The sequence below is a fragment of the Manacus vitellinus genome, unplaced genomic scaffold (genome assembly GCF_001715985.3).
Source record: "Manacus vitellinus isolate BGI_N305 unplaced genomic scaffold, ASM171598v3 scaffold_19_pilon, whole genome shotgun sequence".
Lineage (NCBI taxonomy): Eukaryota > Metazoa > Chordata > Aves > Passeriformes > Pipridae > Manacus > Manacus vitellinus.
Genome location: NW_021939395.1, coordinates 6,744,154 through 6,762,773, shown reverse-complemented (window position 1 = coordinate 6,762,773; position 18,620 = coordinate 6,744,154). Strand labels below are relative to the sequence as shown.

The window sequence follows — 18,620 nt, the reverse complement described above, 5'->3', positions numbered from 1 at the left end:
GTGCCTTGACCACCACCAAGTTAAATGTTTGGCTTTCTCACCATTTCATACCCTGAAAGTCACGACAGCAGAGGAAGTGTAAAGGTTGTTTTCATAGCTCTGTGTGTTACCCTGTAAGAAGTCTCAATACCAAAAAGCAGCAGCCTTAAAGACCGGTATTTTTAATAGTTATATTTTTGTTTCTGGAGGTTGCAGAGGTTTCAGTTGGGAGCTTGGGCTCGTTAATAGTTCATTCCTGTTGTGTGACAGCTCTGTGTCAGTGCTGAAGGCCCGGAATCCACTGAACTGCAAGACCCTCATCCAGATCCATCCTCTCATCCTCCTGCTCCCTCTCCGCGCCTTCCCCGGCCCCGCCCCCTATCCCAGCTGGCCAATGGGCGCCGACCTTTGGGGAGCGCGGCCCCGCCCACCCCGCGCGCTGACGCCGCGCGCCCCTCCAAGACCGGCATCCAATGGGCGGCGGCGCGTGCGGCGCCGACGTGATGACGTTTGATCCGTCGCGTGCCGGCGCGGGGCGCGCGCGCAGCGTCGGTTCCCCAAGATGGCGGCGCCGGAGGCGGCGAGGCGGCGGCGCAGGGCGGGCGGCGCGGCCGCTCGGCATCCCCGAGGCGGCCTTCGTGGTGAGCGGGGACGGGCACACGGGCAGCCGGGGCGGCCGGGGGCGGGGGCTGAGCACCACAGCCGGCCAGCCGGCCCGTGAGGCGGCACCCTCGGGCAGGGTCGCGGCCTGGCGGGCGGGCGGTGCCCCCTCATGGCCTCAGCCCTGGGCATTTTCCTGTTTGCTCCCGGCCTGGTGGTGTTAAGCATTAATGCACTTTACAGGAAACTCGACCCCCGCGTTAGGTGTTACCGTGTGTTTGCACGGCCCGGCTCAGGGCGGTGAGGGGCCGCCCTGTCACTATGCCCCGGTCCCTCCTCACCGGGCACGCCGGGCCCCCCCTGTGCCACCTCGGGCAGTGCGTGCTCCAGGCACCTTCCCCGCATCTGCCTCCCAGAGTCCCAGGTGTGACTGCTGAGCAGATCCATCCTTCAGAAGGGACCATGTGTCCTTCTTGAAAACTAACAAATGTGTATCTTTCGGGAAACAGGCAGAACTTGTTTATCCAACTCTAAAAACTGATGTACCAAGCATTTGATCTCTTGACTGGCTGAAAAGGAGGAATCAGAGGAATCATTGGCTTATGCAGTGATACAATCTCACAATTGTCTGCTGTTTGTGTTCTGCTGCGAGTAGGCTCTTGGTGCACCATCCTGATTGCTTCTTTATCTCATCTGATCAATAAGTATTGATCAGGGTGGCCGTCCCTGGCTGCCCTGGTGCCCTAGAAGTGTTGAGGTCTGTTCATTGTGCTGCTTTGTTACTGAGATGTTCTTGGACTTTGAAAATCTGCAGTTCTCAGATCTCTTATATCTTTGCCAGAGCTGTTTGGACTGATCAGATCCGACTGCTTTTATAGAAATACGTGGGTTTGACCTGCATTTTGGTTTTCCAGGTGTAATGCTTTTCCTTCCCAGGCACGGGGCCTCACCAGACACAGGGTACAGGACACTTGGTTTCAGTGCATCCAGGTTCTCCCTTTCCTTTAAGGTTTTTCAGCAGTCATTGAGCTCTGGCAAATCCTACTGGGCTGTAAAACAATTACTGCTTGCAGCAAACTTCCTTACAGCCCTTGTGGGACCGACAGACACAAGTGGAAGGGCTGTGTCTTCAGCTGCCCTGTGAGACCTCACTGATCATGACAGAGGAGAACATGTGCTCTGTGCTGGCTCTGCAGTGGAGGTGCCACCCTGGCAGGAAACAGGAGTTAACCAAACACTTTGAGGGCATGTGTCCCATCCCTCATTCTGTGCTGGTGGCTGTTGTTGGAGCTGCTGTGTTTGGTTCCGTGTTGTTTCCTTTTCTTTTTCTTCAGAACAGAGGTTTCTTTTCAAAAACATTATATCCTGTCATGATGATAAAAACTTTCTGATCATTTGCTTGACATTTCCCCCAGCACACGCTGCATGGGCAGCCTGACTGTGCATCTTGTCTTCAGAGGTGTTTTCTGTGAGTGTCTTGGTTCCGTAGAGGCTCTTCAAACAGTTTATGGCTGATGTCTTGTCTGAGCCATTGATCTGTGAATTCTTGTGCCTCTCCAGGTTTCAAGTGACGTTAAGCCCTGACTCAGTGTTTTACTGGAGTCTTAAGAAACACTCCAGATAGAATTTCCAGCTCTGGTGGGTTTGAGCTGTAGCCCAGATGTTTCCAAACAAAAAGCCTCCTTTGTTCTGCCTTCTTCAGCAGGGGTGAGGATGCAAATCTGCAAACACGTGTCTCTTGTCTGTTCCCTGCACATGCCCACAGGTGCTGACAGCTCTGCAGAGGCAGTGCCTGCAGTGCTCTATTTGGGTCATCCCTCAGAAGATAACCATAGGCATGAGTGGGAATGTGCTTCCTGCTGCACTTCAAGGCTTTCACAAAGCATTCCTGTGCCTTGGCTTGACATTTGCAAAGATTGTGTTATAGCTACAGTACAAAACATGGTGTTTTGCCAGTGAATTTTCTTCCTAAAAAGATGGAGATGAGTTTTGGCAGGTCCTTGCAGAACCTGTAAGGTGATTCTGCAGTTGAGGTGCTGCAGGATACATGACAAAGCAGGGAGCCTGATGGCATTGACACCCAGCTGTGCCTCAGAGCTGTCCTGTCCAGGCTCAGCCTTGCAGGGGGGAGGTGGGTCCAAAGCCTTGGAAGCCCCAGCTGGAAAACCTGGGGGGTAGATCTGAGTCCACCTTGGATGGGGCATTATGCAGTGGGAGGAGATCACCAGTCTGCAGGGGGCCTGGATCCACTTCCCAGCATCTTTGTTCATGGGGATGTGGGTTCTGTCTGTGCACATGGACTGAGCTGGGGCAGAGGGGGGTGCCAGGCAGGGGGCTGAGCCCACCTGCCTTTGCTTTCTGCCTTGGGTGATTCAAACCAGCAGAGTCACTTCCATGAGAAGGAGTTTCATTTCACATCCTCAGGCCTCACTTCTGTGACCCTTGCTTTCTTTGTTGGAAGTTTTCTCCAAGCTTTATCAGGAGCAGGAATGCTTCCTGGGCTGTTGGGGGGGGTAGCTCGAGGCATTCCTTGGGCAGTCACGGGTGTGGTCTCTCAAGGTCAGATCTGCCACCTGGGCCATGCTGTCTGCTGCAGTCTGTGATGGAGTTTGTGTTTCTGCTGCAGATTTCCTTAATGATAAGGAAGGTGAGGACTTCTACCAGACTCAGTAATTTCACAGTGAGTTTCTTTAGCCAACAGTGACTCCAACTCCAACTTTAGGAGTCTTAGTGAGGGGAAGCAGCTCCATATCTGGTATTGCTTTGGTAAGGTATTTCAGTCTTTTTCTGATGTGAAACTTCTGGAATGGAGACAATGAGTTCAAAAGGAGAAGCTGAACAGGCCTGTGGTAGGACTTCCATGGGGTTTTACTGAGCTCTGTAGACAAATAAGGGCAGAGTTACTGCAGTGGGTGAGTGGGGTCATCTTGAAATGTACATGGGTGAATGTTGGCAGGCCAGAAACACTCTGGCCTGATGCACCTTCCAGAGGCTGGGAACATTGTCCCAGGCACATGAACTACTTCCTGGGAGCCTGAAGGAGCTGCATGCCAAGGTCAGCATCCTTGGCAGGCTCAGGCCTGTCTTCTCTGGCAGCTTTTCCAGCTGATGGTAGGACTGGCTGGAGTTGTTCCATGGCTTCCTGCTGTCTATAGAGGGAGCTTCTGGAGCCAAGCTGTTCACTGTCACAGCACCTGCCTGAGCAGATACCCCAGTTTCTCCTCTTTGTGTCTTTCTCTGTCACAACATTCTTGATCAGGCCTTGATTCTTTTCCTTCTTCAGTTTTATCCTAAATAGCTTGTAATCTGATTAGCCACGGAGAAGCATTATCCTGCCTTACAGGTAGGAAACCCAGGTTTAGCTGTGCTCCCAGGATACCCATCCCTGTTAGGTGTCATTTGACATTGGCCAGGACTGAAAGCACCACTAACCAGGTACCAGCAAATACAGTTATGAAATTATCCTTAGTTCCCTACCAAAAAAGGAGGGTAGGGGGAAATGTAAAGGTGGCTAAGAAAGAAAACTAAATGATTGTGTACTCCACTCCAGAAAAGAAGTTGTCTATATAAAACCCCCCTAGATGTAGCTGCAGTAAGATGATAACATGTCTGTGTCTAGGATTTCTGTAAAAGTCTTCTAACACTGAGGGTTTCTTTCTCCCCTTAAAGGAAGATGTAGATTCTTTTATGAAACAGCCTGGAAATGAGACAGCAGATGTAGTTCTTAAGAAGTTGGATGAGCAGTATCAGAAGTATAAATTTTTGGAACTTAATCTTGCTCAAAAGAAAAGGAGGTAAGTCATAATTTTTGCAGAATTGGGAAATGTTTAGCACAGTTCTGTTTTTTTTTTTTAATAAATCTAGTTTTTATGCAATATCCCAAGAAATAAAAAATTGATGATAGGAGAGCTAATATTTATAGTACTTTTGGGAAAGCCCAGCTTTTTTCTTCCCTCTTCCTGAAAATTACATGTAAAAGAATTAAGTGTTGCTGAATAGGTCCTTAGCCCTAAGGCCAAAAAGGACTGTTGTGTCTCTTGGTTTTGGCAGCCTGGTGTAAATGAGAATATGTTTTTATCCAGTGTTTACTGTGCCAAGCCTGTAACTATTGGTTAAGTAACCTCCTCTCCCTCCGGTAGCTTCAGGCTTGATCTGAAGCTAGGTGAGAAACAAATTGTAATTTAAAGGCTAAAATCAAAGCTTTAAGTAATATTCTCTTTAGATGAAGCTCCTTTCCTGGACAGATATCCCCAGGATCTCACCTGGAGCCCAGCTCTGGCAGTCACTGCTGTTGGAGCCCGTGGGTGGCTGGGAAGGCCGTGGGATCCGGTGCCTCTGCTGGTGCTGTCAGGAGGGGGATGCCCTCAGCTCTGGAGGGCTTTGCTTGGGACAGTGCTCAGTGCTGTGGCTCTCAGCTCCCTGTCAGAATAGTCTGTGAGCCTCAGAAGTAACATACTTGTGTTGTTTTACCTACAGCAGTTTCTGTCTCTGCTTCTGCTGAGGTTTCCCTCTCTTTCGAGGAGATTACAAATCTGCAAAAATGTGCCATTTTAGTTAACAGGTGTCTGTTACTGTTACTGTGTGTTGTTGCAGTCTGAAAGGTGAATGGGTTGCTGTGCTTTGGAAGCCAGCAAACCTCAGTGTGGTGGGAGGCAGGTGAAGCTGGAGCTGAGCTGCCTTTCCATGCTATGTCATTCAAACCTGCATTTGTAAGCCTGTTAAGATTTTCAAGTTTTAAAAGGGAGGTTGGATTGTATAATAAAACTGATCACTTGTTTAGGAAACTCTGTGTCTCTGTAAAATAATAAATCATGACTGTTGTTAATTCACAGGCTAAAAAGTCAGATTCCTGAAATTAAACAGACATTAGAAATTTTAAAACACATGCAGAAGAAAAAGGTAAACTATTTTGAATATCTAATGAGTATGAGAAAAGCTAACTACCTTTCCACCCTAACAGAACACATTGCAAGAAATGTTTTGGAGAGCACACTTAATATGCCTTAATAAATAACAGAATTGTTTTTAAAGGTATGTAGTACTTTTTGAAAGCTAGTTCAAAAAAAGTTAATGTTTGTAATGAGACTTCACTTTTAATAGTGTATAGATTGCAGCTAAGCTTTGACTTCATCTCCATTCTTTATAAAGATTTCTATGTTGTTTTTAAATATATCTTTTTTAAATGCATTATTCTTGGAGCTAATTTTAATGTTGAATTACAGTTATATAGCATTCCACCCAAGTTAATACTGTATCAATGGCAAAAGCAGATAAGTGTGCTCTTTACTGTAACTTTTATATCTTTGACATAAGTTTCCAGTGAAAATAGCAACTGTAAGTTTTATCATTTGTCTTAAGGATTCCACACAACCAATGGAAACCAGATTTTTATTGGCAGATAATCTCTACTGCAAAGCTTCAGTTCCTCCTACAGATAAAGTTTGTTTGTGGTTGGGGGTAAGTAAAATGGAACTTTCTCTGAAACTGCTTAAATAACTTTTAGAAAGCTTGTAAAAGGAAGTTTTGGTTGCTGTCTCCCCGTGGTTGTGGGCACCATTCTGTTCAGGGGTGCGTGGCAGAGCCGTGCCCTGGCAGCAGAGCACATCTAACAAGACAACTTCAATGTGTTAGTAAAAGTTTCATGTTCTGTTTTATTTAGTGCCTGAACAGTAAGACTTCAGAGAATTGCCATTTTGCTGCATTGTTCTTTCCAAAAACTTTGTTTATGTTTTCCTTACCACTTCCATCACTTTTTGGTTCAAATTACCATCCCACATTGCCTGGGCTGGGAATGTGCCCAGCAAAATAACTTAGTTTGGCAAGTAGCTTCCCATCTTCTCTGTAGTATTCCTATTTAGCATCTTGCTTTCCCTTTTCATGCACCTTTTTAGGGAAAGGTGGGATTTCCATTGCTCACAGGTACCTGCCAGCATTTAGAGTGGAATTTGTGCTAAAGCCGGGTGGGATCAGTGCTCACACCCCAGATTTCTAAGGTCTTAAGGAATATCACTTTGGGGTATTTTGTATTTAGAGGCTTCCTGATATGTGGAGATAACCTGCTGATGCTTATTTTGAGACTTTTAAATCACAGATGTTCCTAAATCCTAGTGTTGGCTGCCAAACAAATCCCTTGGTTAGCACAGAAACATTGTTTACACACATGAAGCATCCAGACTAATTGGACAGTTGCTCCCAACTTGTCCCACTTCTATCATAAAAAGAGATTTTTGTGATACCTCCTTTCAGGAGACTGTCTTCAGAATTCACAAACACTGGCTTTCATGGAGCATCCCAGGTTTATTTCATAACATCAGAGAAAGTTCATCCTATTGACAGTTCACGTTGAAAAGCAATAATGAAGTGTCTCAAGCAGTTACTCTCTATAGGTGTTCTTGGCCTTCTGCCTTTCTCCTCCCTGATGCTTACAGTCTCTGTGTTGGGCTGTGTCTGTCACTGTTACTGGGGCAGCTCTACCTTCCACTTACTTTGGACAAGAAAGGCTTATCCAGCTCTGGCAGCTCTGCATAGCCTTCCCTGGAATCCTGTCAGTCCCAGCACACAGCTCTGCTCAGGGCACAGTTCTTGAATGGGACAAAGCTTCAGTGGTGCATCTTCACCTGACATTGCTCTTTTATCTCTTCCTGTGGTAGCTTCTTACTGAAATAACCATTTGTGGATTAAAAAGCACCACCACAGTGTCGGACAGGACTTCTATATGTGTTCTATCCTTAAATACCTGTAGTAACTCTTGTTCCAGTGCCAGTGAGCTGTTTGTCAGTATTCCACACAGAGAGCTTGAGGTTAATCTTGAGTCCCACAAAAACTGTCTCTAGAGTTCTGTGGCACCTGAAAGGTGCTGCTGAGAAACACGAGGTGTCTCACTTTTCAAATATGGTGAGGGTGAGATGCTCATACCTGAAAGGCTGATCCACACAGAGAGAAATCCCTTCTTGCTTAGTTATGGGAAGAGAACTTCTTTAAGTCACACTAGGGGAATTTATTACTCAGTCACTGAAGGGGTGGAGGCCTTGGATTCTGGCATTGCCTGTCCTGAGCCTTGTTGTCTTGGCCTATCAGGACAGTCTGTTGTTAATGTTATAAGTTATAAAAAACCAGCCTAAAATAAGTTTGGCATGCCTTAGTCCTTAAAATGCAAGAGTAAGAGCTTTTATGAATCTTTCTTTTTTAGGCCAATGTGATGCTTGAATATGATATTGATGAAGCTCAGGCTCTGTTAGAGAAGAATTTGTCAACAGCCACAAGAAACCTCGATCTTCTAGAGGAAGACCTGGATTTTCTCAGAGATCAGTTCACCACTACAGAAGTCAGTATCCTTTTTGTTCCTTTGTGGGGGAGGAGGTGTATGTGAAAGCCAGCATCCAGGTAACAACCAATTTCCTGATGTGTTTTTATCCTAGACTGGCTGCCCTTAAAATTCTGTAGCACCTGTGAACTTAACCTGTTCTAGCAGTGCAATGAAACATTGTGTTTGCAGGGCTGAGCTGAGGGTCAGTGTGTTGGAGGAGGCAAAGCTTGTGTTTGTGTCCCCATGAAACCTCCTGCAGTGGTTGCAACCCAGACTGACTCTGGGGTGAGTTAGAACTGTGAATTGGTGCTGTGGATTGATGTCCAAGTGGCCATTTCAAAGGAAGTGACTCTTCCTCTCTGGAGCTTGTGAACGTTGTTCTTTGGGCTGTTGCTCATCACACCCAGTGCAGCTGCCTCCAAGCTGTAGCAAGTCTGGGGCTGGCTTAGGCTGTGCTCAGCTTTTTTTAATGAGTGTAGCCATCAACTGAAGCATTAGATCTAGTAAATGAAGGCACAACTGCTTGTTTTTCCAAGTTGATACTTAAGCTGTCTTAGTGCTGCAGGAGTTTTGGATGCCTGAAGTAGGCAAATGCAGCTGATAAGGGCAGGTTGACTGAAATCAGCAAAGAGTAGCTGTAAGTAAAACTAAAAATGCAAAGTAAAACTAAACTCTGCAATATTTGGATATTGGTTCTTTAAGTAGTGGTATAAATGCTGCAGTTACCAACAGTTACCAGTGTTCCTGCACGTTGAGGCTTCACACCAAGTCAGCCCTTTCATTAAGTGGTTTCTATACTGACTATTACAAATAAGTGGCCAGCTCTATAACCTACTTTTCCCCTTTTTTAAAAATCTTTTTTTTTTCCTCTTTTCTGATTGCATTAGCTGTTTCCTTAATTCCACACCCTCAGATATGGCCAGAGTTTATAACTGGGACGTAAAGAGAAGAAACAAGCAGGACCCTTCCAAAAACAAAGCATAGTTTTGCCAATTTTAAATGTGGTATCGATTTCCAAATATTTTTTATTTAAACACCCCCAAACTTCATTCGGGACTGATTTACTTTCAGCATTTCAGTAAATGGTAAAATATATAAAAACTAATGGTGAGCACCATTTTATTTATTTGTAAACTCAAAATTTGGTTTCATGCATGCTTCATGAAAAGAATTATTTGAAAAAGCACCACAGAGTCCAGCAAAGGACATCGTATTTTGATCAGACCAGTCTGTCATAAATAAATTTCTACCTGAAAGCCTGTTTGAAAAGCTGAGGGGCATGTGTGAAATGGAGCCTGACATTTTAGTGGGTTAAGGCTTTGCAGGGTTTTCATCTCTGTGTACAGCTGATGGAGTTAACTTTGACTTGGGCTGGGAAGATGTGCAGCTGTAATGTTCTGGGAAACTGAACAAATAGAGTGGAGTCTTGGATTTTGTTTCAGTCAGTTGGTGGGCAGCATCAGTCTGCAAAGCATTCCTGGATATCCACTTTGGATAAACTCGTTTGTAGTAATTATGGGTTAGCTAACTGCCTGTTACTGAGCCCTCAGCACTTTACACACAGCAGTTTGTGATTTGTCCTCAGCAGTGGTAAATGGAGTGAGCAGCACAAACCATGTCAAGCCTGCAGGAGCTCTCACCCCCTTCTTCCTCATACCTGTGCACACGTTGCTTGTTCTGGCAAACACGTTGAACAAGGACACCCCAACACTGAGAGCCTGTGAGGGCCCCCATTTCCAACCCCTTAGCCCAGATGTCCAGTTCAAATGTCTGAGCACTCTCGGCCTCCCAGCTGGAAGCCTGTATTAGATGGGGGGGGCTGACTGGAACGTGACCTCTGGTGTTACTCTTGGAGTATTTTCTTGGTCCTTCCGAAGCCTTGCAAGATTGTTGCCTTTTACCTCTGCAGTTTCTTTCTAAAACAAAATGCTCAGTGGTGATGTCAGTGGCTAATATTCACATTCTGTGACTGAGAGTACAGGTTTCACTGCAAAATAAATGCAAATGTTAACTGTTCGATCTTCATGTAAGAAACAATATACCTGTAAATTTTTTGTACTTTTATTTCATGATATTAAAATAGTAAAACTAAACAGTTGTGGCAAACAGCTGTTTTTGTGCATCTTTCTTTGTGTGAGTCATAAATCTGATGTGTGATCTTTTATAATGTTTCCCTCCCTTAATTGGGGCAGGGGGGAGGTGAAAAATTCCGTGTAAGCAGCAGACGTGAAAAGTGTGGCTGCTGGATCCTGGCGTGAATGAAAGGGGGACTGTGAGTCAGCACATCTGAATTGGTAACTGAAAGCAAGTGATTTACCAGCACTCTTCCTGTCAGAGAGCTGCAGAGAAGGGCAGAGAGCAGGTAAACCCTTAGCACTGTCACCAGTAAGTACCTGGGCTGGGCTTCTCTGTACCTTCCCCCAGGCAATGCTGTTTGTTTCTGTATCTGTGGCTGCAGCAGAGAAATGTGGAGTTCTAATGGATTCTCCAACAGGCATCTGCTATGGCAGGCAGGATGAGGGGCTGGTCAGGCTGCTGCTTTCCCTTTTTTTTTTTTTCTTTTTGAGCATCAGCAATGATGGAAAGGCAGCTGCAAACACGTCCTGATTTCTCTAACAATTTTCAGTTTGGATTAATGAGATCCCAACAGGCTGAAGCGAGTTCCCTGCCTCGGGCTGGTCCTAAGGCAGCAATTGCCTGCCTTTGTTGTGCACAACAAAACGACCAGTTCAGCATTTTTGCACAGCAAAAGCAGCAGTGAGCAAAATCAGCTGTGCCACTGCCAGGGACCTACTGCTGCCTGTAAGGGGGGACTGGGTGACAGCCTTGGAGCTGAAATTACTGCTGTGTTCAAAGGTGTCTTGGCTGCAGGGGGATGGGAGATGGCTCTGGCCATCATAACTCAGGTTTTGGGGTTTGTGTGTTTGATATGAAGTAAAAGAAAAACCCCCAAACATCACAGATGAGAGCCCGCCCAAGGTTCCCTATGACAACCCTTTTCCAGGTCTGCTCTGGCCTGTGCTGTTGAGTCTTTGCTGCTCTGTGTAGGAGCAGCAGGTCAGGCAGGAGCTGGAGCTGCTGTGCCCCCACTCCTGCCTGCTACTGGCCAGGCCTCCTAGAGGGGCCAAGGCCGGTTCTGCTGCAGCTGCAGGGAGCAGGGGGTGTCTGGGGATTGTTTCAGAACAGTTGGGCTGTCTTTTCTCAGCAAGGCAGAGGGCTGGTTCTGCAGAGCAAAGCAGGGGCCTGCAGAGAACAGTGAACAGCAGCCGTGAGGCACTGCCTGGGTTGGAGGCACAGAGCGGGACAGGGAGCAGCAGCTCACTCAGAGAGAATGGAAGGGAGGGGGGGAAGGAAAAAAAAGAACCACCAAAGTTTCTTTACAAGTTTTGAATTTCACATTATCACGTAGTAACCATTTTGCTAAATACAAGCATGTTTTCAGTCACAGACAGACAGCTAAATACAGCGTTATTTTCACATTTCGTTACAGTGCATAACAAAGCGAGGACAGTGGATAGTACGCTTTTATTCTGGAGGTTCTGAGCAAGTTCAGTCTAACATGCAGATTGTTTTTAACATGTGGCAGAGACCACAGAAAGTTAGCTTTTTCTTTTTTTTTTTCTCTTTTTGTCCTAGAGTATAAGAGCTCCTGACCTTTATCCTGTGAAAGGTGTCACCTTCTGATATCTCGAAGTCCCTCTAAGTCAAAGCATTAAAACCAGTTGTTAGAAAAGAATTCTTAGCATATCCTATAAGTTCTTCATCTTAGAAAAAACATTCCAAATTTTGTACAGATGAATCTACACTTCCTATATTTTAATAAGCTGTCTAGAAAATGCAAGGAATTAGAAAAAGATGTAGATAATGATTTCTCTATCATTTAATATAACAATTTATTACCTCTAAGTAGTTAAGACTGTGTACATTTTCTTCTGTACTGTTCCTCTTTAGAATTGTGACACTTCTGTTTTTAAATTGAAGATTTACTCTGAAGGCCTGAATGTACTTACTGGCTTAGGCTTTCTGGAATTTCTCCCTGGGAGCAGTAAAGGGGAACATCCAAAACCCATTAAATAAAATATTGGCTGTCTCATGAAAGGTGATCTTTCCCCTCTGGCCAGGTTCTCGCGCAGGGAATTACAGAATTTTACTATTGCTAAAATGTCATTTGATCCAAGTCCTGACTTACCCAGCTCCTTACTGCCCCTCATGTCACACACCCGCTCTGCCCCTGGGGCTGCTGCATCCCCATAACACACCTCATGACCAGCTGGCTCCTGAAAAGCCAAAGTGGCTGCTTGGTGGGTTTTCCATGAAGAAAATGACCCTTTGGTAGGTGTCTGTCCTTTCCTTTGTGAAAATGCAACTGACTGACCTGGTCTGAGCAAACCCCACACTCTGCCCGGGCATCAGCCAAGCTCCTGCAGCGCTCCCTGTATCCATCCTCTCCAGCTCTGCTCACCTACAAACAGATTTTGTAATGGGATTTTTTTTATTATTATTTTTTTTTAATCTTCAAGGAACTCAACCACAAGTGACTGTGCCTGGCATTCAGTGGGTACCAAACGAGGTGTTTGATACTTTCACAGCCTATACAAGCAGTGACAAGCTCACTGAAAAGCACCAGGCCACTGCTGCCCCCTCCCCTCCTTGCATTTGCTCCCTATTGCCCTCCCAGAAGGTGCAGTGTTGCTGCTCCCCTGCAGAGCCCAGGAACCGAAATTGTTCCTAGAACACTGAAAATAAAAGTGTTCAGGGTTTGGGTTGTTGGGTTGGGTTTGGGTTTTTTCAGCTTCAATACAGAAACCACAGGTGTTTTTCTCAGTGCAGACCCACCCATGTGCTGCTGCAAACTGTGAGAACAGGTTCAAAGGCAGAAACAGTCTGAACTCAACAGCAATCAAGACCCACACTTCTACAGATGGGGTAAATTAAAAAGCTGGAAAAAGTATTTTATTCTTCTCTACTCAGAGGCCTAAAATCAAACACTAGATGCTTCCTGTGGTTTTTACCTAATCCCCTCCTCTTGGCCACTGCAGTTTGGTGTATAAAGCTTGCAAACACGAGTAAAAAAGTCACTCTAGTTTTGTTTGTTTGCTAAATAGGCTGAACTTCCCTAGTTTGCTACAGGAGCACAGTCACCCTGCTGCACTTCAAAAGCTTGAGTTAAAACTTGGCAGAAGCAAAGCTTCTAAGTGGTGAATGGCATTCCCAGAAAACATCCGCCTTCATCCTGCCTTTGTAACACGGCTGCCATGCCATGATGGCCAACCTGAGATGGATCCTCTTTTGTCAAACTAAAACATGGAGGAAAACAAATTTTACTCTTGAGCATGTTTGTGGCTTTCTTTTCCACCTGCTCAGACACTCCTGCTGTGTGCTCCACCTTCCCAGTGCCAGTTCTCTTCCCCAGAGGCCAAGAAAGAGACACCTCAACAGCAGAAAGTGCAGATGGAAGCTGTCGCTTTCCATGCTATTTAACTTCTTTAAAAGCAAATCTCACCTTTTAGAATGTCTGATGCACCTGAGTTAAGCTTTTCAAGTTTTTTATTTTGTTGGGTTTGTTTCTTTCCTCCCTCCTTTCCATTCCTCCCTGTGACCTGGTCAGTACAGAGCTGTTAGTGAGACAGAAACACTGGTGTGTCCCACCCCAGGCTGCAGCACCCTGGCCTTAAGATTCAAGACCTGAGGACATGGTTCTCTCTTTATGCTCTTGATCACTTAATTCTACTGGAAAGCCCTGAACCTGGGGTACTTTCAAGGTACTCACCTAGACAGTAAATGCGTAAAAAAATGCATTGAATAATCACTACAGCAGCAGGAGTTGCCACTTAGACTCCTGGTTCAGCACAGCAAGAAAAGCACTATTGAGGAGGGGGATAATTTAAATTTTAATAACCAATCACATAACTACTGTTTTCCTCTTTTAAATCCCACAGAATATTCTTTGCTATCGAACTAGGTTCAAGAACATAAGAAAGGAAACTCAGATGTGTGCATACCATGTCAGTAAACTCTGCCTGTGGAACTGACCTTGTGAGGAAATGGTATCTGCCTTTACACCTTCCTGGTGGTAATAAACAGCTGACACAAACAAAGATGTCCTCTTGCCTTGTCTCTTTCTGCCTACTTGTCATACTAGTAAAGTATCCATCCTGTGGCTTCAACACCCAACAGGGAGCTATGGATTTACTTAAAAGAGGACATGTACAGTACCCTGCCATGTGCCAGCCCATTCAGCTCTCTGTATACTCTCTCCTGTCTTGTGCAGCCCCTCATTTCTGCTTCCTGTCTCCTTACAACATCTACATGCACCCTCACTCACTCTGCTTCAGGTTTATAGCCCCCAGTTCTGAAAGGTTATTTGGAACAGAACATTTCTTTCCGGGCTCTGTTCTGGTGTCCAAAACAATGTGGGAGGCTGTTCCCAACGGGAGTGTTGCTCTCCCCTCTGTCACACCGAGTTCGCTTAGTAAAGTACGTTTGGTTAGTAGAGTTCATCACCACTCGCCTCACTAGAGGAGCTCAGCACAAGCACCGCCTATCTGACTTCACCACTTCTTCTGAAGAGTGCACTACGTTTGGGACAAACCCGCTCTTTACCCCTTCCCATCCCTCCTGGATTGAAATGTCCCCCCTTTTAACCAGCTCGTATATATCCCGAGTCAGGTCAGTGAAGGCCTTCTCCACGTTAATGGCATCCCGAGCTGAGGTCTCAATGTACTTCATACCATAAGCAGCAGCCAGTTTCTCCGCCTCGTGCCGGGTCACTTGCCGCTGTGTGTCAAGGTCACACTTGTGGCCCACCAAAACAAAGACAATCTGGTAGGGCTGGACGTGCACCTTGGTCTCCTCCAGCCACTCGTGGACGTTCTGGAAGGACCTGCGGTTTGTAATGTCAAAGAGGAGGAGTCCTCCCACCGAGTTCCTGTAGTAGGCTCTGGTGATGGACCTGCAAAGGAAGGAGCCACAACAAAGCGTTAAGTTACCGCTGTCTGAACATCTGTCCTTCAAGAAAGCAGCATTACCACCACCCTGTCTACCCTGCAGAACACCGGGCAGAGAAGGCCATTCAGACAATGCCTTAGCACTCTTAGCTTGTGCTCTGTAGAGCTTGTCATTCAAAGAGACAATTTATCTTGGCTCTAAGATTTCACCCTTGGGTAACTGCCCCACTGATTTATTACAGCTCAGTTCAAAATCCCCACCACTTTTGGTCTAGTTTCTCTCACAGATCTCTCTATGGCCTTGGTTGTTGGGCTGAAGAGTCCCGTCCACTGCCATTAAGTTCTCTGAATACCTCATCTAACCCATTGGTTTAGAAGCACTGTGACAAATTAAAGGATTCAATTGAAACCAAACACCCACTGTCTGACAGATACATAAAAGCAAGAGGTCAGAGATTTGGAAGGCAGGGTTGTAGCTCCCCTCCATACACCCAGGGCCTTGGCACAGGGACATCCACCCATCCCTACGCTTTCTCACACTGCACCACTGGTCAAAGCTACAATGCAGTGACAGGACACTGTTACTGGCACTGGCAGGAGCAGCTGGTCTGACCCCTCAAGAAACAGCAAAATGATACAACAGCTTCTGAGGAAAATCTGCACCACCATCAGTCATGTTCCTGGCAAATACTGACAACATTAAACAGTCACCAGAAAGATCCTGGAACTGTGGGCTGAGAAATGGAGCCCATCTCCCTCAGCTCCTCCCAGCAGAGCCAGCCTAACACAGCCAGGAGTAGGGAATCAGCAAGCACAGGGTGAGGGAATGAAGCTGAGGCCACGAGCCTGAGCAGAGCTACAGTTCAACAACTACTACACGTGGGAAAACCAAGAAGCTGAAAAATGGTGGTGTTTCTGCAAAGTCATGGATTTGATCTAAATCCAGAAGCAGTGATTGATTTCAGTCCCTGGAGAAATTCACATTCGGGCCTGAATTTTCCTTGCTGGAAAAATGTAAGCACTGCTGCATTTTTACCTTGCGACGAATCCTTTTTTGGCCATGAAAGAGTGTTGTTACCGGTTATTTGGTCCTGTAGTGTGTGTATCTGCCAAAGTTGCCCCAAGAAAGGATGAACTGGAGTTTTCAAGAATTGTTTTATCAACAGACATGCAGTAATGGGTGAAAATTCACAGGCAAAACTGAAGTAAGCCAGGAGCAGGGGAAAAACCACAGTTGGCTGCGCTTGGATAATTTGTCCTCTCCAATTGTCTGGCTGAGGGACAACAGTCACTCTGCACATTTGGCACTGAGGGAATTAGATCTGCCTTTTGCTATCTAGCCAGCTGCAAACATATATTGGTGCTTTGAATTCACCCCCACACTGTCACAGGCATTTCTGCCTCTCCCTTGTGTTCCGTGCCATCAGCCCTGGCTCCTCTGCCAGCATCAACAATGCCTCAGGTACTTCTGAAAGATGTGACAGGATCTAAGCTGAATGCTGCTTCGAGGTAAAACTAGGTGAAGGTCTCAGTGCCTTTTCTTAAAACATTTCCCAGTTTTCCTTACCGATCTGCAGGCAGCAAAGAATATTGCCTGCTTGCTGCACATCCCTTCCCAATTCCTTTCCAAGACTTCTATCTTCCCTCCTCCTGCCATGCTCACATGCTGGTGCAGAGCAACACAGGGATTTGCACCTATTTTGGTCAAGTTTTAACATAAAGGCACTGTCCCTGTCTGGGAACTCTCCCCTCTTCTGCACCCACGGTGGGGACTCATACCCAGGTCTGTTGGAGTATTTCCCTCTCTAGCCAAGGGAGAGCTGCTGGCTGGAAGGAAACAGCTCTTCTGTAGGTGGTGGGACACAGTTCCAGGGAGCGAGAGTTGCACACGCTTTTGGTTTTGCTAGCATTACACAACACCATGTTTCAGACACGGAAATCACAGTATCTGAGCAACAGGAGATGGGCAAACCCTGCTAAATCCATGAAGAGTTGTACCCTGCTCTTCTACAGCTCCAAAGAAGCCTCAGTGCTGCCCCAGGCAGCATGTTTTGGGGCTGGTCTGGCAAAATAGACTGGCACATGCTTAACTGTAACTCAAGCCTTGACTGCATGGAAATTGCTTCTAATTTATGGAGAGTGAAAGAGCTCACAACAGGGGGTCAGGAAGAGCAGAAATGTAGCACAGCTGCCTCTCAGAGAATGCCAAGGTGTCTTCAAAATAACTACAGTGGTTTCATCCTCATGGGGCAGCTGTTAAACTATGCAAAGTGGACTGGAAATGCTCAAACCTGAGAACTCTGTGAAAAAGTGGAGCTCATTCTTACGGATTTCCTTCTTAAGAAATTCCCTGTGCTATGACAAAAAAAGTTTAAGGGTTCTGAAGAGCACTTGCTCCATGGTGCTTCTTGCCTATGACCACAAGTCCAAGGGGTTTTGGCTTATTTCAGTAATAGCTAAATCTTGTCTTTGGCCAAGAAACATACCTTGCAGGAGGAGCCCAAGAGCTGCAGTCCTCATGGGACAGAATTTGCCACAGGGCTAATAGTGACTTGAGAGGGATAAACACAAACCAGACTTTTTGCCTGGTTTTTTTCATATTTCAGAGTGCACCATAAAGGCACCTGTGTTTGCTCATTTCCCTCCAGCTTTTCACACCGGGAATCTCAGCCTGCACTTTGGCAAGGGCATTTCAAAGTTGCACAAGGGGTTTTTTTATGCCATTGACCGTTCCTGCCCCTTGCACTCTTCCTGCCTGTGCTCACTGCTGCCCATCCCAGCAGTGCAGCTGCCCTTGCACTGAAGGTCGCCTGCTCATCATGCTGACAACCCGAGTGCCAGGCTGGGTCAGCCCCCAGCACCGAGGGTAAGCAGCCCCCAGGGCCCCCAACTTCCTAATGTGTAAAAGAAAGGAAATTGAAGCCACCCGACAGCTCTCACTCTTCACAGCAAAGACAGAAACAGGCAACAGCACCCAGGTGTGTTTCCTACAGACCTCAGCCCAAGACCCAAAGCTGGAAGCTGATGCAACTGCAAGCTAAAGCACCTCCTCTCTCGGCAGAATAAAGCACCAGCTCCTCGCCTGCAAGGCTGCAAGGTAGCAGAGGAAAAACCTGTCGGTGGGTAAGGACCAACTACTGCACATCCTGGGCCAGGTGCCAGATGCGAGGGAAGGTGGTGAGAGGGGTGGGGGTAGGGGAGGTTTCATCTACTGAATGAAACCAAAACATTCCTCAGGCGAGTCATTACAGCACAGAAGTAGAAGCTCTGTGAAGCTGCACAAGGATGTGGAGCACAGAAAGTGCTCCCGAGGGGAGCAGGATGAAAGAGCGGATGAGGGTTAAAGACGCATGAAAAATATAAGCCAACAGGAGGCCAGGAGCTGCGGGTACACTCACAGCCTTCCAAATGAGCACTGCCTGAGCAGCATGTGTCTCACGGCACCAGCCCCTCTTTAGCTGGGGCCGAGCCTGCTCCAACCATGGCTGCTGTTTTTATCCCACAGTTCTGTGAGAAACTTGGCACGGTCCCACATGCTGCCTTTATCTTTCCTCATCGAGATTTCGTTACTGTTGCCTAACCTCCTAAATTGCCTCTGCCCGTGCAGCGCTCGGCGTGGCACTCTCCAGAAAGCACCTGTCATCCCTGCACAGCCACAGCCAAGGGTTTGTCCCGACCTTTCTCTGTCCTACGGAGAGCTGAGCTCTGCTGTCGCTGCAGAGCATCAAACCACATATTCCACTGCGTTTAGCGAGCATCAGCGTAAGTGTTCGGCTGTGGAACATCCT

The 18,620-nt window shown here is 46.6% G+C and overlaps 2 protein-coding genes across 3 annotated transcripts in view; one reads left to right on the top strand and one right to left on the bottom strand.

Moving 5' to 3' along the window:
- Positions 1-9,993, top strand: part of LOC103766553 (prefoldin subunit 3) — a 40,466-nt gene extending 30,473 nt beyond the window's left edge. Inside the window, exons 1-6 of one of the 2 annotated variants that reach the window (XM_018070674.2) lie at positions 548-620; positions 4,249-4,373; positions 5,412-5,478; positions 5,938-6,036; positions 7,769-7,907; positions 8,799-9,993. In XM_018070674.2, the coding sequence (XP_017926163.1) occupies positions 4,267-4,373; positions 5,412-5,478; positions 5,938-6,036; positions 7,769-7,907; positions 8,799-8,869 (483 nt within the window). In that variant the 5' untranslated portion in view covers positions 548-620; positions 4,249-4,266 and the 3' untranslated portion in view covers positions 8,870-9,993. Of the gene's footprint in view, positions 1-547; positions 621-4,248; positions 4,374-5,411; positions 5,479-5,937; positions 6,037-7,768; positions 7,908-8,798 lie in introns of those variants that run through there. The other variant, XM_029959139.1, reaches the window with a different exon arrangement.
- Positions 9,994-11,257: 1,264 nt separating this feature from the next.
- RAB39B (RAB39B, member RAS oncogene family) lies at positions 11,258-15,894 on the bottom strand. The gene is made up of 2 exons (XM_008933774.2): positions 15,869-15,894; positions 11,258-14,837 (listed from the first exon to the last, which is right to left on the bottom strand). The coding sequence occupies exons 1-2, from the start codon at positions 15,892-15,894 to the stop codon at positions 14,411-14,413; spliced, it is 453 nt and encodes a 150-aa protein (XP_008932022.1). The 3' UTR covers positions 11,258-14,410.
- Between the last annotated feature and the right edge of the window lie 2,726 nt (positions 15,895-18,620).